Here is a 16,244-nt window from a genome sequence, read left to right as displayed (position 1 = left end):
CCTTGTGGGGGGAACATCCGGCTGTGGTCCTGGGGCTGTGGTACCTCCCTCCCCCATCCTGGAGTCATGCTCACGAGCTGAACCTGACATATCCGTAGTCCTCCCAGGCTCAGGCACATAGCAAGACAAAGCTTCATCCTTGGGCTGCAGGGCAATTCCAACCCTGTGAGGCAGATACCACCCACCCACTCACACACACACACACACACACACACACACACACACCCGCCCCCGAGGCTCCTGAAGACCCTCGGGCCCTCTGCAGCAACCCCCTCAAGAAGGCAGGTGGCCTGTTCCTGTCTGCATCTTTTCAAGGCGACAATGCCGCCCACACGTGCATGGTTTATGCTCACGTCCCACTGACCCTGGAACATTTAGATGTGCCTATGTCCACTGGCACAGGAATGAATTGAGGACTGGGGGTGGGGGTGGCGGGTAAAGGGACCCGGATGCCCAATGGAAACAAACTCCAAGCGCTCCGAAGCACCGCCGCCCCCCCCCCAGCACCTGCAGCCGGATGTGCAAGGGTGCACCTGCACTTCCCACCTGCAGCTCACAGACAGGCACCCGGAGCTGTCAGCCTCTCTGCCTGACATCCCGACAGCAGCTGAGACCCGCCAAGACATCGCCTGCCCCCCCAACAGCCTGGTCTGCTCCGTCTCTCCAAACGTTGTGTTCTCAAAGTGGGCAGGAGCCCTGAGTCTCCGCACTGGCAGACGCAGCCTTGACTCAAATTCTCCAGGGCAAAGGCAGAGCGGACGGTGCCTCCCTGGCTCAAATGTCCCGGGCCAGCGGCCTCCACTCTGGGCCCACACCTCAAATTTCGGAGATGGAGCGGCCACAGAAAGCATCCCTCTTTATCGGTGGGCTGCTTGAGCTCTATATCGCCATGGCCTCTCACCCCCAGCATTCCACGCCTCCCAGGGGGGCAGATAATCCCACAAAGGGCCTCATGCCAGAGTCCCTACGCTTTCTCCAGCGCTGAGAGCTTTGACTCAGTCAGCACTGGTTCTCGGGAATCTCCTTACTGGGCCCCAGCATTCAGATCAAATGTCCCTTTGAAAGGGCCAGAGGGGACCCTGTGCCCCTTCTCCTGCGTCTGCATGACACCAGATCCAGCCCGTCCTGTGGTGCTTTTGGAGGCCACCCCCTGCCCCACCCTAGAGAGACACACCCCCCAACACCCCAGGGCCTTCTAGGACTGCTGACCCCGGCAAGGGAGGAGGGACAGGCCCCCCCCCCCAGCCCCGGAGATGCCAAGACGCTCTTTCTTGCAGGGGCCCACAGGCTAGTGCTTGGACTCAGAGGTCCCAGCCTTCCTCTCCTCTTCTTTTGGGGCCAAGGAACCCAGTGACAGCTCCCTGGAGGAGGGTCCCTTCACCCACCAAAAATGTGCTCTGCTTTGATGTCTACAGATGGATCTCCTGAGCTGTCCAGGCTAAGCCCAGAGTCCAGCTCATGTAGTTGTGCATGTGTATGTGTGCGCGTGTGTACACAGAGCAGTCTGCACATGTGTACACAAGTGCATGTGTGTGTACGTGTTACACGTATACACACTGCATGGAGTGACCTGTCCCAGTGTGAGCCTGTGCATAGGTCAGTTTGTGTGCATGTGTGTGCATCACACGTGTGGGAATGCACTCCTGCATACCTGTGGGCAGGCATGTGTGTGGCAGTGCAGACACAAACCTATTGCCAGAAAGCCCCACTATCCTGTGGTCCTCTGAGCAAGTCCTAAGCTTGACCCTCTAGATGTGCAGACAGACTCAGAAGTGCAAGTGTCAGCAAGACAACAGCAGAGAGGAAAAGCAGATTCCTCCCTTGTAGGTTTGGGACCTGCCACTCAGTACCCCAATTCCTCCAGCACAAAGCTAAGCAAAGGACCCCAGAGGACAGGGCTCACCACAGACTCTAACCCCTTCCCTGGACAGTGCTGTGCCCCGGGACGTGCAGGGCAGCTCACCAGGGCCTCCAGCTCTTCTTCTCCTGGAGCCTCCAAATCCAGTAAAGACACTGAGGGCTCAGGAGCCCAAGGCACCCTGACAATCACCGGCCCTCCCCCACGACGGCAGGCAGTGCCTCGGGCCAGGTGCCTCCAGCCAGGATGGTGTAGCCCTGCAAAGCCGCCTGACCCGTATCACGTCCCCCTCATCACATTATTCAGAGGAGCTTCACAGTCTGCAGGCCATATCCAGAGGCTCCCGCGAGACTACTCCACACTCACATATGAACCTGCTTTCAGCCAGGTGCAAGAAAATTCCAGAAACCTCAAATAGCTGCTGACATAGCAATAATAACACCACAATCACATGCCTGCTGCCTCTTGCCCCACATCCCATCTGAACCAGGCAGAACTGTCGGGCAAGGGGTCACTGTGGGCATCCTGCCCTGGAGAGGATGGAGGGGTGGGGCTCCCCACCCTTGGACACTAGGATGGAGTTTCCTCCTTCCAATCTGGTTGGCTCTTCCCAGGCTTGGAAGGGACAGAGGTGGACTGGATACCCATGTCTGCCTCGCTGGGTCTGGAGAGGCACCCCCAGCCCTGCAGGACAGGCCATAGGTGTTGGGGAAGGAGGGCATGTGGCACCAACCATCAGCCCCAACTCTATCCTGGCCCAGCAGAGACGGGATAGGTCAGGGAGCCCAGAAGCTGACCTGCGGGGACAGGGCACCATGGCTGTGCCTGGTGTGTGTGTCCTAACCCAGCCGTGGTAAGGATGAAGGATGCTTCCACAGGGTCCCCACCTCAGCTTCTCTAAAGCTAAACTCAGGCCTTCCTTGGGGGGACGGTCCTTGGAGCCCAGCAGGTTGGAGTCCGGTCACCTTTGAGGTTCCTGCTTACCAGCAGCTGTCCTGTCTCTCTCAGCCTGAGCCAACGATGACTGCAAAGGGAGAGTGTCAGGCTGGCCTGGAGGTGTTCTTCCTGGCCCTCTAGGGGGCCTGCTTGCTCCTGAAAATTGCAAGGGGCAGGAGGTCTCCCTGGGGCACTCCACTGGCTGCCTTGGGGGCCCTAGGGCCAGCCTCCCACCCTGGGGGCAGCAACAAGTGGCCAACAGGTGGCCTGTCAAGTTCCTCTGCTCCATCCAAGATCAGCGAGATGATGGAGCCGCATCTCCCATTTGAAATTTGGGAAGAGAAGATGGAGAGCCAACTCTGAAGCCTGGGGCTGGTGGCCCTCTGACCTGAGAAGCCTTGGGAACTAGTGGGAGGGGCCCAGCGGTGATGCTCACAGGGGTGCTCACCACCATTACTGCGGTGCCATGGCTCCATCGCCCCCCACTCTGCCTGCCGACCCAAGGTCTGGTATTGCTTTTACAGATTCGGTTAGTGTCAGGGACTTGGAGGTGAGAGGTCATCGTGGCCCCCAGGTGGCCCTCCTGGCCCAGCCTTGCATGGCCAGGTCCCAGCGGTGACCCTCCCAAGCACCCTGGGCCAGACTGTGCCCATTTGCTGGCGACTACCACTGTTTGATGGGGATCAGCATCACGGGCCCGGTTTCCCAAGAGGTTCGGATCCCACCGGGAGGTCCCGATGTCCTGCAGAGCCCACTGCAGGCCCTCCTGAGCTGTGGGAGACCTCCTGCACCCCCCACCCCCCACCCCAGCAGCCAGCCATGGGCCTTGTGCATGAGGCTGAGTATTCTTCTACGGCCCAGTGAATAAAGAGTCAGGGGGTTCTTTGTAAGGAAAGGCAAGGCTGCACTCCTCCCGCCCTAGCCCTCTCCTGCACCCAGACAGGCAGAGGCTGTGGGTCAAGCCCCCCGCCCCCCCAGGAGCAGCCAGGACCAGCAGCAGCAGCAGCAGCAGCAGCAGCAGCAGGCTTCTCACCCCCGTGGCCACGGCCCCTCCCCTCCAGCGAGGGTCGTCTGTCAGCTTCTGGAGGCAACCTGAAACCCTGGTGAGGGAGCACTTGAGTTACAGCAAAGAAGGGCCCCTCTGCGGGCTGCCAGCCCCAGGGCCGGCGGGGTGGCCGGGACAGGCCTCGGGCCTCGAACCAAGTCCACCACCATAATTAGCAGATGAGATTCAATAACAAACAGCCTCAAGCGGCTTTATCTAACCTTCGGAAGGTAAGATTAACACCTTCGATGTAGAGAAAGTTAAGACCGGGGCGGGGGGCACGGGGGCTTTGCTCCGCGTTTCTGACTCCCAGCCGAGAAACGAGAGCCCCCTCTTGGGCCCGCGCTCTGCCCCCAGGGTTTCTGAGGACTTGCTTTCCACCGGCCTGTATAGTCCTTTTGTTCACCGGCAGCGAGCGTGAGGCCACAGCACTGCACCGTCGCCTGTCACACGCACACGCAGGCACACGCTGGCTCCCCAAACAGGACTGAGAGCTGCGCCCAGAGCGGGACAGGGGCCCCCATCTCACCGGCGTCTTATGAAAAATGCCACGTCTCCCAGGGCTTGGTGGAGACGCAAGACGTCTCCCCTCGTCCCTGTCCCTTGACTGACTTGTTGCTGCTGGGATTTCATTGGTCTGGAAGAAGACGTCAAATGCACTCCTCCGAACACAAACCCACGATACGTCCTCCCTGGTGGGAAAGACAGCTTGCCCTGCCGAGGTGCACGGTCAGCGCCGGCCTCCGACCCGCGTCTGGAAGCACGGACCTTCGGCACGGTCCGCAGATGAACTTTGGGAGGTCTGAGGGCAGCACCCGGCATCGCCCCATGGTCTGATTTCTAAAGTAATGTCAAATCACTTCCTGGGAAAAATCGATCTGTCTCTGACAGCTTTTCCTCCTGCTAACGTGATAAATAAATAATTAGCCACGTCGTCGGGCTGTTTCATTAAAAGAAAAGGATGGCTGGATGGGCCGAGATGGAGAGCCCGGTCGGAAAGACAGCGTCCGGCGGTTGCCCCCCACATTTTACGGCACCATTTGTATTCTATCCGTCACTGGCTGTAAGCTCAGCCCGAGCTGGGAACTGAATACCCTATTCAGAGAGGTACTCACAGGCGTGTTATTGCAATTTAATATTTTCGCGCACAGACACATCATTATCTTGGAACTTGACACTTCGGCATAATTCTATAATTTTTCAAGAGGGCCTAATTTTTCTAGATGTGAGCGCTAGGGCAGGATTATCCAAACAGCTCCCTCTCCTCTTCGTGTCTTCCGGGGGTTATAAACGTGTGGGCAAATGCTCGCAGATCGCCTGCCTCCACCTTTGAACTTCTCCGTTCCCTTCTTCCACAAAGGCCAGCTACGGAGGGCTCTGGGCCCGGCCGCCCCACAGCCAGCCTTTCAGACCCTGCAGAGAACTAAGCAGTGTGTGTTTGGTAGGGGGGAACCGTGCAAAGCATAAGTGAGCAAGGATGGTACAACGTCATTATCGGCAAAACAAAAAGAACAGCCTGAGGGTAAGCCTCACTCAGACGTCACACCCACACTTGCACACAGTTGCGCACCTGTGCATGCATGCATAGTACACCTGCACACAGATGGACAGATCCACACTGACCAAGACCAGCTCCACACACAGACCAATGCAGGGGCTACACCAGGGGCCGCTCCTCCCTCTAGCAGCAGCGGCTCTGGCTAATAGAAACGCCCCCCCGGTTTTCAGACAGCTCAAGAACACCCTGGCTTTCCCAAGAATAAGACCTGGGAGAAGTTTGCAAGGAGGGCCAGACCCCTTAGGGAAGCATCTGGGAGTGAGCAGGTGGCAGCCTGGATGCAGGTGGCACAGCCCCCTGGATACGCGGTGCCCCATGCTGGGTACCACCACGGCCTAAAGCAGCTCCCTAAAAACTGACATCCTAGACCTTCTCATGAGCTCTCCTCTGAAAGGGACCTGGGGTCTTCTGGCAGCATGGTGCCCTTCTCCACATCAAAGCCCCAGAAACAGTGCCCAGAACCACTCTGGGATCTGACCCCGATGACACCGGCACATTCATGGTAGCTGGGCCAGCAGAAGTGACCCACAGCCACTTCTGAATAGGGGGCTGGAAACGGCTGTTAGGTCAGCACAAGCCAGAGATGCTCATTTCCAATGCGGTAAAGACCTAAGCGGGTATGAGGGGATCACGGCCGCTCGGCGCAGATGTGGATGCTGAGAAATGGCCTGAGTCTGGACCTTCGCCTGACCTGCCGAAGGAGCAGCGTCGTCATCAAGGGCCATTAGTGCCAGGGGTGACAGAGGCTTTGCAGCAGGAGGGAGGAGGCGCGGGGGGCGCACGAGGGTCGACACCCCGTGATTGCCTGGGGCCAGCCCGGCTTTCCTGTGGCCACCGTTTGGGCTCCTCCCGTGAGCATAATTTCCGGTCTTTGTTTAAGTGTTTTATGGACCGATGTGGCCCGGCCTTTCTGAAGAGGCTGTTACAGCCCATTGAGCAGATACAAATGTCTGAGCGCTTTTAAATGCATGCCCCTTTCCCTCAGAGACGCAACCAGAAGGAGCAATGGGAGTCTATTATGTAAATCCATATTTCGGCATAATATTGACTGCCAGCTTCTGAATATAGATACGGGGATTAAACTATGTCACAGGAAAGAGTTCCCAGCCATAGCAAGTCCTCATTCATCATGCGGCGACCCAAGCACTTTATCCCTGCCTCGCTGCGCCCAAGCGTCGGGGGTGCCCTGCCTACCGTAGGTGCCAGAGACTCACACATGTTTCAAGTGAGCCACTGAATCTAAAACACAGAGACTCACAGAAGCAAAGACAAATGAGCAAAGCTCCTCTCTGAGCACCGTTCCCTCCTCTCCCTCTCTTTGGCCTTTCTAATTTGAAATAGAGCTAGGGGTCCAGCCACCCTGCCAACACAGACCCAAGGCCAGGGACACCAGAGAGGGGGTTGCCCCCAGAAGTCATGAGGTTGGGGGGTTAGCCCGTTGGTCTGGCTTTCTGCCCATCCAAACAGCTTGGACACAGAAGCCTAGATCTCAGAGCAAGGACCTGTGAGCCCCCAGACTCGTCACACTGCCCCGAGCTTGGTGACCTGACCACGTCTGTTTCTGGAGGGCTGGCCCATAGCTGGGTAGCCATGTGGGGAACCTCGGGCATGTCTCAGAGCACTCCATACAGTAGGCCCAAGGACAGCCTGCTCCACTCCAGGGGCAGGAAGGAATGGACAGATGGAATGGAGCCCCCGAAACACACCAAAGACCCTGACCTACTGCAGAAGCTGGCAACCTCTGAGGAGAGAAGACCTGGCAAATGCCAAGAGCTGTTGAAACCCCAGAGAGTGATAGAAGGATGGACAAGGTCCGGGGAGGCTACAGGAGGGGGTGGCTAGCTTCAGAGCAGGCTGGCATTGGGCAGCATGTCAGAGGGGCCAAATCCGACCCGGGCACCAGAGCTTCTCAGTTTGAAAATAAAACCACGACCTAAGCATCTTGTGTGAGTGTTTTACTTCCTGACCGAGCTGTAGGGAAAGAACCAGAGTGAGCCCTTGGCTGGAGCTGGGCAGTCCAGCTGAGCCCTAGGGCTGCATGATGGGCACCCTGCGGTAAGCACAGCAGCTCCACGTGCTGGGGGCTACACCATGGGGCTGGCTGGCGCACCCCTACAGGCCTGCACACCATCCTTATGCCCCCACCCCCACCCCCACCCTGAAGAGCCCCAGGGAGGCTTGGGATGCTGAGGACCAACACAACATTTCCCCAAGCAGACCAAGGGGATAAAGCCCAAACTTTCACTGCCTGTCCGGATGGAGGAAGAATTCGGCCTCACTCACATCCCCCTGGCCCCAGGGCCCCACCAAACACCACGCTGCACCCTTCCAGAAACTTCCATGCAGTCACACCTGTGGAAGCTAGATGCACACAGGTATTTGGGGTGGTGGGAGGGTGAGCAGCAGGCCCTATACCTGCCCTTGCTGAGGCAAAAGGCGTAAGGGGAACCAATCTGGTGGCAGAAGGTGGGGTGCCTTGCCAGCAGCAACGGTGGGACACATACAGTATGAAGGTGGAGTGGGGGTTGCTGGGTTCTGGGGCCGGACAGGAAGCCCCTAGCCACAGGCCCCAAGCATCCAGGTCCAGGGCTTCATATTTGCACCAAGCATTCGGCTTTGTTATTCTTTCTAAAGTAGGAAAGTAGACAAAGCCAATTCTTCCTCCACTCGGCAGCATGCTGAATGGAAAGCAACCCACAGGTCTGGGGACCCACTTTGGGACAGATGGAGTTAGGGATCCAGGAGACCCAGCCCCACCGTGCAGGGTCCTGAGGAGCAGGAAGGGGCTTCAGACGCAAGGACGCTGTGTGCCTGGGGCCCCCTTCGTGCCCTACCATCACCCGCAGTAGCATCCATTAGAGAATAGAACTGTATCAGAAGGAGAGGATAGAGTCCGCGTAATTCCATCGGGTGAGTCAGGAGGTGAAGGGGCAGGGCTAGGGGTTCACCCTTGGTAGGGCCAGAAATGCCCAAGTGCATCTCTCGGAACTCCCCAAGAATCCACCTGCAGGACTGGGAAGCCCTGAGTTGTGCAGCAGCCAGATCCCCACCTCAAACTACGCTTGACTGTGGCCTTCCTCCTCTCAACGTCCAGTGGTGCTACCTGGGGGTGGGAGGGGCCAGGGGCCTGGAAGAAGCCCAAGGCCAGGCTGAGCCCCCGAGTCTCTGCTTGTTCCCAGCCAGACGCCTGCCCATCCACCTCCATGCTGGGAAGGGCCAGCGCCCACTCCAGAGGGCCTTCAGGTCACCCCCAAAGTGCACAAGACAGCCAGGAGCTGGCTATCCGAGAAGCCCTGGGCTTCTCTCAGCACCCTGCTCCCAGATCCCGCTGAGCACCTCTAGGCACATGGCCATGGGAGGGAGTTGGGGGCCAGCACCCGCCAGTACCCCATCACCTGCCTCACCTGCAGAGCCAGGTCAGGCTGGGCCCAGACTCCCTCCTCCCTTGGATAAGGTGGATCCTGCTTCCACCCCTAGCTCCCCCAGGGATGCGGACTGAAGGCACAAGCCCTTCCCCCTTCCCGGAAGTGTGCTGCCACCGAAAGGCAGCATGAGTCTGGTGAATTTTGCAGAGAACTCTCACGTCAGGTTCAGAAAGCATGTGCGAAAGGGTCACCGGTTCTCTTTCCTGAGCAGGGTCTCCGGGGTAAGCAGAGCAAATGTTGCTCCTCACGTCCCCGAGTTTGAGCGGGGGAACACCCGCCCTGGGATGTTTTTGCTCCCAAGTCAGTAAAGCCCTAAAGCCGGTCTGCTCCCAGATCCCTCCGCCCACCACTGGGGGTGAGGGGGTTGTGGTGAAGGGGAAGGCTCTGCAAGCACCCGCTCTGCCCCCGCCCTCCTCCCCCCCCGTCCCCCCCTGGCCTCAGGCACATTTCAGATGAGTAAAACGTCACACCAAATATTTCACCTTGAGACCCACCTGAGACCCAGGTCAGACCAGAATGAAAAGGTGACCCATGTTATCACCTTTGCTTAAAGACAGACTGCACTGTCTCCACCCTGAAAGATGCATATTTGGGGCTGGAAATGACACAAGCATCAGTAAGTAAAATGGGCACGGGATAATGCAGAACCTGATTTAGAGGAGGTAAAATATTCGCTAGGACCCAGCCATGTTTTAAAATGATTATAAATTATTTTAACAGTGCATTTGCAAAGGGTTATAAAAACAGCCATAATATATTTTTTTCCTTAGATTCTAGAATTACCAGTGTGACAGCTAATGCAATAATGATTTGTTTCAAATGCCAGTGTTTAAGCTGTATAAAGCTGATTTTATACATTTTTCCAGTAGGCCGCATTGTAGTTAATGAAATTAAACACACCAATCGCATTTGTCCCCAGGGGACGAGGAACTGAACACACCACTGGTTTATTTTTTTATTAAAATAAATTGCAGCCAGCAAGATGGACTAATTGCATACAGAATTGAAAAAGAAACATTCCATTGATATAATTAAGCCAATTTTCATGGACAGAAATAGTTATAGTGGATATAAAATAAGCAAAGCCTTCACCAGAATCTGACTTCCCTCCTTTTTTGCACAGAATGTTAACTATTAAACAAATATGTATTTCGGAGCCGAGGCACCGCTCTCTGCGAGCTCCGGGGCATTGTTCCTGACTCTCGGGAGAGGCCAGCCGGGCAGGCCAGCCAAGGATTTGATGGCAGAAACCCCAAGAGAGAGTGGTAGGGCAGGAAGAGGCCCTCCCCATCGCCCTGGGGCCCAGCAGAGCTCAGGAGCACTGGCCAGCCTACAGGGAGCACCCCGGCCCTCACAGTAGCCTGCGAGGTGCCCAGGCTTAGGGAACAGCAGCCGATTTGGGGCTAGACCTGCGACTACAGCGGCCGGCTCCTTTCCCCGTGGCTCAGGGTGGCTCATGTCCACACAGCGGCGGCTCCACCTCTCCTTGATTGCCTTGGGGGAGGGGCGCTGATTATTTCCCTCCAGATTTGGGGTGGCAGCGGGAGGGTGAGCAGGCTAGCCCTACACCTCCTGCCTTTGCTCACAAAAAAAGATAGTACACGGGAGGGGTTGCAGATGAGGCTGACCCAGGTCAACAGCCCGCCATTCTGCACCTGACCTGGGGAGAGGACACCCAGAGCCAGAGGCTGGAAAAGCTCATGGCAGAGCGTCCTGTGCGGCCTGGGGTGGAAGGGCAGCAGGAGAGTCCAGATCCCAGCAAAAAACACCGGGTCCGGAGGAGGCTGAGGACAGTTAGCTGGTGGCATTCAAAAGCTGTAAGAACACTGATGTCTTATTTGCTTTTAAAAACCAGACCTGTTACAAGCATAGCACTGTCCTTGGGGAAAATGCTTAAACCTTGACACATAAAAAAAGAAAATTCTATGGAACTAACTACAACCCGCGGAACCCTAAGGAAGGGGTGGGGGGGTGATGGTGTGAAATACGAAAGCTTGGGGAACTTTACTTCGGTGTCATTCAGTTTCATTCCTAACTGCTGTGTGACTTCCACTGGGTACTCAACCTCTCTGTGTTTGGGAGATTTTGCCGCTAAAAGTGGTGCCCAGGAGGCCAAATTCCATCCCCAGGATCAATGAAGGGAAGTGGGGTCAGCCTGAGCAAGTGGTCGAGGAATGCCTTTACGGGACCCTGGCCCCTCCTGTTTCCTGGAGGCTCGGGAGGCTCGGAGGCTGGGCTGCGACTTTGGTAGGACCTCTCAGTGGGCAGGTGCCTGGGGCAAATGCACGGGGCGAATACTCCACCTCCACGCATCCTGGAAGGCAGGATTGATCCCGCAAAGCCCGACCTCCAGCACCCAGCGGCGCTTCGGATCCCCTCACCATCTCCTTCCTCCCCACGCCACCCTGACTTTGACCCGGGCTCCGGGAGCACTCTCCCGACTCTCTGCGCCCAAACCTGCAAAGCCACTGGGATGGGGGCGCGGGCTTCCCGCCCGCAGAGTCTGGGTCAGGGTCAAGAGTCCCGGAGCTGGGAGTCCGAGTCTGCCCTTCTCCGTTCAGGAAACCAAGAGGCGGAGACCCTTGGGGCCGATTTTGGCCCTGGAAGAGGAGGGTGCTGCTCCCGCTGGCTGGGCTGGGGTGCAGGGCTCCCGGGGCGGCAGCCTCTGCCACGAACCGGCAGCGCTGTGTAGACGGGCAGCGCTGTTCACGTGGCGGCGCGGTAGTTACTGGGACTTTGTACGCGGAGAACAGGGGGCTGCAGCGACGCTGGCTCAGCACGGGGTCCCCAGGCCCCAAGGCCAGGCTGGCCCACGCCGTCCGCAGCCCTAGGCAGCCCGCGTCCCAGCCCGCGACAGCCACTGTACCGCGCAGCAAGGCCCGGCTCTTCTGTCCCTTCGCCAAGTTTCTTTCCCGCAGGGGGACAGTGCTCGAGCTGTCCCTAGTCCTCCCGCGCCCGCTCCTCCCGCTGTAGCGTCCAAGACTTGTTACACGGGTTTGATTCAAAACCTGATAAATTGTCTTTAACGCTATTTGAAATTTTTAAACGAAATTATTCAAAAGATTTTTAATCCTGGATAATTTTTGTTGAAACTCTAATTATACATCACCTTAATTACCAGCCCCAGCCCCCCAAGGATCCCTAATTGCCTCCTAATTGAATAAAACAGGGGGCTAATCGAGCCTACAGCGGCCCTGTGAGCTGACGGCCTCCCCCTAGGGGCCCAGTGGGGGGAGCCTCCCGCCGGCCCCACCGCCAGCACCCGGCCTCCCAACAGAAACGTCGGGACCGGGTCCGCAGCCCCGTGCTGTAACTCAGGGTTCTCAGGAGCCACGGGCCCCGGAGGGGGGCGGGGGGCGCGGCTCAGCCCGCACCTGCTCCCTGCCCACGGCCAATAGTATGTGCAGGGTGGCCCGGTGGGTGTCCGGTGGTGAGGACCTTCCCCTGGGAGCCCGCTCGGAGGTCACCCGACCAACAGGACTTGGCACCCGCCCCCGCCCACAGGCCTGGGCGCCCAGGCACACCCGCGGGGCCAGTGGTGGAGCCAGAGCCTGCAGGCACTCAGCGCACTGCCGCAGGGCACCTGGCCTTGGCTGCCAGCCCTGCACCCCGCCCCTCCTCCGTGGCCTCGGCGTTTTCGCCCGAAGCGGGGCGAGTCGCTCGACTCCTGCCGGACATTTCCTGGCACTGCTGCCCTTCTAGGCGTCCAGACAGGAGGCTGCCGTCCTGGCTGCGGGGAGAGAAGTGGTGGAAGGGGCAGGCTTTCCCTGGCCGGCGGGAGAAGGGCAGGGCCCAGCAGAGCCCGAGCCCCGCTGCTTTCTACTTCGGAGAAGGAACCGGCTAGGAGCTCAGCCTCCAGCCAGGCTCCCCACACCCTGTCACATACACGTCACCCTGAAGATGCACACACAGGACACACCATGTCCGGCATCAAGCAGAGGTAGCACTCCCACCTCCACCCCAGGGGGCCAGGCGGCAGTTGTCCCCAGGACACTATCCCCAGGCCTGGACTATGTCATGTCTAGTTGTCTTAGCACGTCCATGGTGATCAGGTCTCGGGGCGGCTCTGATGGGGGCTCTCTGAGAGCACATCGTCTCGTGCACAGGGCCCCCCAGCTGTGCTACAAGGGCAGGAGGGCACCTGGGCTGTGTAGACCCCCATACCTGCCCATCTGGTTCACAACAGCGGCAGAAACACAAAGCTTTTGTTAGGCGTTTTGTGTTTAAATGTAGGGCAGGGACAGCCCCGATTCCCCACGGGCCAGCAAGCGCCCTGGCCTGTGTGAGGGGACCTGGACCTACCTGCCTTCACTCTGTCCCCAGCTGCCTAGGCTCCCTCTGTGAGGTGGTGAGCACCTCAGGGCCCTCTGTCCTTGGAAAGCTCAACTCACAGCCCCCAGGGTGGGCCCCAGAAGTGCCACCAGCTCAGTCTGCATGCAAGCCCCGCAGGGAGACCCCTGGAGTGGGGTCCTAGTGAAACACAAACGAAATTACAGCCACATATGCAGCCTCCGGGGCAGCCCTCAAGCTCTGACTCAGGGGTGACACTCACTCACTCACTGACCAGGTTGTCCTTCTGCTCCCCGCACATGGCTTCAGGCACAGCCCAGCCCTGCACCCAGGCCTATAACTGTGACCTCTCTTTCTTCCCCCAGCCCCCTGCCCCTGGCCGCGATGTGGCTTGCAGGAGGAGGTTCTCCTGGCGGCACTGGGGCTGCCCTGCTGCCTCAGATTCAGGTTATGGAGGCAGGTCCCCAGGGACCTCCACATCTGCTTAAAATATTGTCCTATGAAATGAAATTCCTCAGCGGATCCTGTGCTCCGTATCGGGCAGGCAGCTGTGGCCCTGTGCCGGCCTCGGCCACCTCTTCGGGCAGGGCTGGGGACAGCTGTCCCGGCTGTGAGGGGTTTCCAGCGCTTGCTCCTGCGGGCTCCAGCGGGGTCTGGGCCGGACACACTTGCCCCGCTTTGGCTCCTTCTCACCATGGACTCCCAGGACAGGGAGACCTGTGCTCTGCCCTATCTTCGATTCTGGTCCCCTGGCCTCAGGGCCAGGCACCCATTCCAAGTGGTGAGAAGAGCCAACAGGGCCCCCTTCCCCACCTGTTGGGGTGGAGCAGGCAGGGAGCCGAGTGCAGGACGCTTTGCTGTTTCCAGGGCTGCGCTGGGGGCTCTGAGCCGCCTCTCGCTTACAGCGAAGGCCCAGCCAGAGCGCGGCTGCACGTCCCACCGTAGGGCTCCAGCCGCAGGTCCTTCCTCGGCCCGAGCCTGACCGGGGCAGCCTGCAGCCCAGGAATGAGACTCAGGAAGCCGCCGTGCTCACACACCAACACCCACACCCCCAGGCCTGCGGGCCCACAGGTAGCGGGCACCCAGCCCTGGCGCACCAGCCACAAAACACTGGGGCCTTGTTCGCACCAAGAGGGGCCAGAGGTCAGGGGAGACGGAGGAGGCCGAGGCCCCGAGCACCGGGCAAGGGAGACGCGCCGGAAAGGTGCGCCTCCAGGAGGAGCCCCACACAACTCGGGGGCTCCGGGCCGTCCTGCCTGCGCCGGGAGCTGCTTTTCCCCGGTGCTCCATGGCGCGCGCCGGGCCTAGCCCCGCGGGGCCGCTGTCCCGGGAGCCAGGCCGACCCAACCACGACAGCACAACTTCTTCGGAAAGTGTCGGAGTTCCCAGCCCACCAGGCTCGTGCTCGGGGGCTCAGCCCCGGTGCGGAGGCTCGGCCGGCCAGGGTCAGGCGGGAGAGGGGCGGGCGGAGCGGCCTGGTGGTCGCGCGGGGATCCCAGGGGAGCTGGCCTGGCGCCCCCGGCGTGGGTGGGCGGGCGGCCGGCGGAGGAGCGGGCGGCTGGCACCGCGGCGCCGGTTCGTCCCCGCGCGGCGCTCCCGCTTCGCTGCAGCCGGGCCTCGGCCGGGGCTTCGGGAGCCGCGCTCTCCCCGCCGCGGCTCCGCCGCTCCCACCTGCCCTCCGCCGGGGCCGCGGTCCCGGGCCCGCGGGCCTCCCCGCCGATGGCGCCAGCGGTCCGGGAGTGGAGGGAGCGCGGGGGCCCGGGCGCGGCGGCAGGCGGCGGGGCGAGCGGCGGGCGCACCGGGCCGGCGGCGCGGACCCGGCGGGCGGCGGGCCGGGCGCGCGGAGCTCGGGGCTCGGCCCGAGACGGAGCGAAAGAGAAAGTAAGAGCGGGGACCGGGCAGCGTCGCCGCGGGCAGCTCCGTCCCCTCCGGGCCTCGGGGCTGCGCGTGCGGCCGGGGCGAGGGGGGCGGCGGCGGCGGCGGGAGGCGGGGGCGGCCGGGCGGGGACCCTCCCGCCGGAGGCACGGGCTCCCTCCCGGGCCGGCCGCGCGGGTGCCGGGGTCCCGGAGTCCCGGAGGAGCGCCCGCCGCCGCGCGGGGCACGGGGCGGGAATACACTTGGCGGCCGCGGGGCCGGCCCCGGAGGACGTGTCCGTGTTGCCGCCCCGGCGGCCGGGCTGTCGTGCCGCCGCCCCTGCCCTGCGCCCGCGAGGCGCGGTGGACGCCGGCCCGCGCCCCCTCCTCCGCCCCCTCCCCGGCTCGGGGTCTCCCTCCTCTGCGCCCAGCTGGCGGACGCCAAAGGCGGTGCTCTAGCGCCCACTATTTCAAAAGCCCGGAATATGATTTGACCAGGACTGAGAGCCACTCCGAGAGAGAGAGGGAGAGAGCGAGCGAGGAGGAAAAAGTTGCTCTCCCCTTTCGTCAACTTTTCGCTAACTTTCGCTTTTCGCTCCCCTCCACCCCCAGCCCTCCCCCTCCGCCCCCCTCCCCGGCCCCCACCGCGCGCCTCGGGTTCCCGGGCCCGAGCGCCTGACACTGGGGGGGGGAGGGGGTTCGCGAGGAGGGGGCCGGCGCCTTCGGGGAGCGCGCGGCCCGGGCGCCCCGAGCCTCTGCGCCGAGCCCGGCCGCCCCGGAGCGCGGGAGGCGGAGCAGCCCCCGGGCCGCGCGGCCGACCGGAGGGCCGGGAGCCCAGGGCGCGCCGGCCGCGCCCCGACGCGCACCCCTGGCCCGGGCGCCCCGGCCCCGCGGCCCGGACCCGGCGGCGCGGCGCGGCCGAGCGCGGGAGACTTACTTTTGGCTAGCTTCCTCGCCCTCGCCTTGGATCGCATGGTGTCGGCTCGCGGAATCTCTCTCCTCCTCCTTGAGTCCAGAAGCAGCTACACACTATCTTCATCTCCCCAGCATTGTCAGTTTGGACACCTTCGCACATGCGCACACAGCACTCAATCTGACACCCCTCGCCGGGGCCAAAAAAACTTTGCAATGTATTCATCATCCTCATCGTCGCGCCGCCGTCGCCGCCGCCGCCTCGGCGCGGGATTGGGGGGCTCTCCTCGGCCTTCCCGGTCTTCCTCTCACTTATCTCTCCCCCCCCCCGCCCCCTCTCCCCCCTCCCCTTTCCAGCGCAGCTCGG

The 16,244-nt window shown here is 60.8% G+C and overlaps 1 protein-coding gene across 5 annotated transcripts in view; it reads right to left on the bottom strand.

Moving 5' to 3' along the window:
* The window catches only part of PRDM16 (PR/SET domain 16), a 314,126-nt gene extending 297,938 nt beyond the window's left edge, over window positions 1–16,188 (bottom strand). For all 5 annotated transcript variants that reach the window (XM_025427404.3, XM_025427408.3, XM_025427406.3 and 2 more), the window contains exon 1: window positions 15,903–16,188. In XM_025427404.3, coding sequence (XP_025283189.3) covers window positions 15,903–15,939 — 37 coding nt within the window. In that variant the 5' untranslated portion in view covers window positions 15,940–16,188. The remainder of the gene's footprint in view (window positions 1–15,902) is intronic.
* Window positions 16,189–16,244: the final 56 nt, after the last annotated feature.

This window comes from Canis lupus, chromosome 5 (genome assembly GCF_003254725.2).
Source record: "Canis lupus dingo isolate Sandy chromosome 5, ASM325472v2, whole genome shotgun sequence".
Lineage (NCBI taxonomy): Eukaryota > Metazoa > Chordata > Mammalia > Carnivora > Canidae > Canis > Canis lupus.
The sequence above is the reverse complement of the archived record's forward strand: the minus strand, read 5'-3'. Positions and strand labels throughout refer to the sequence as shown.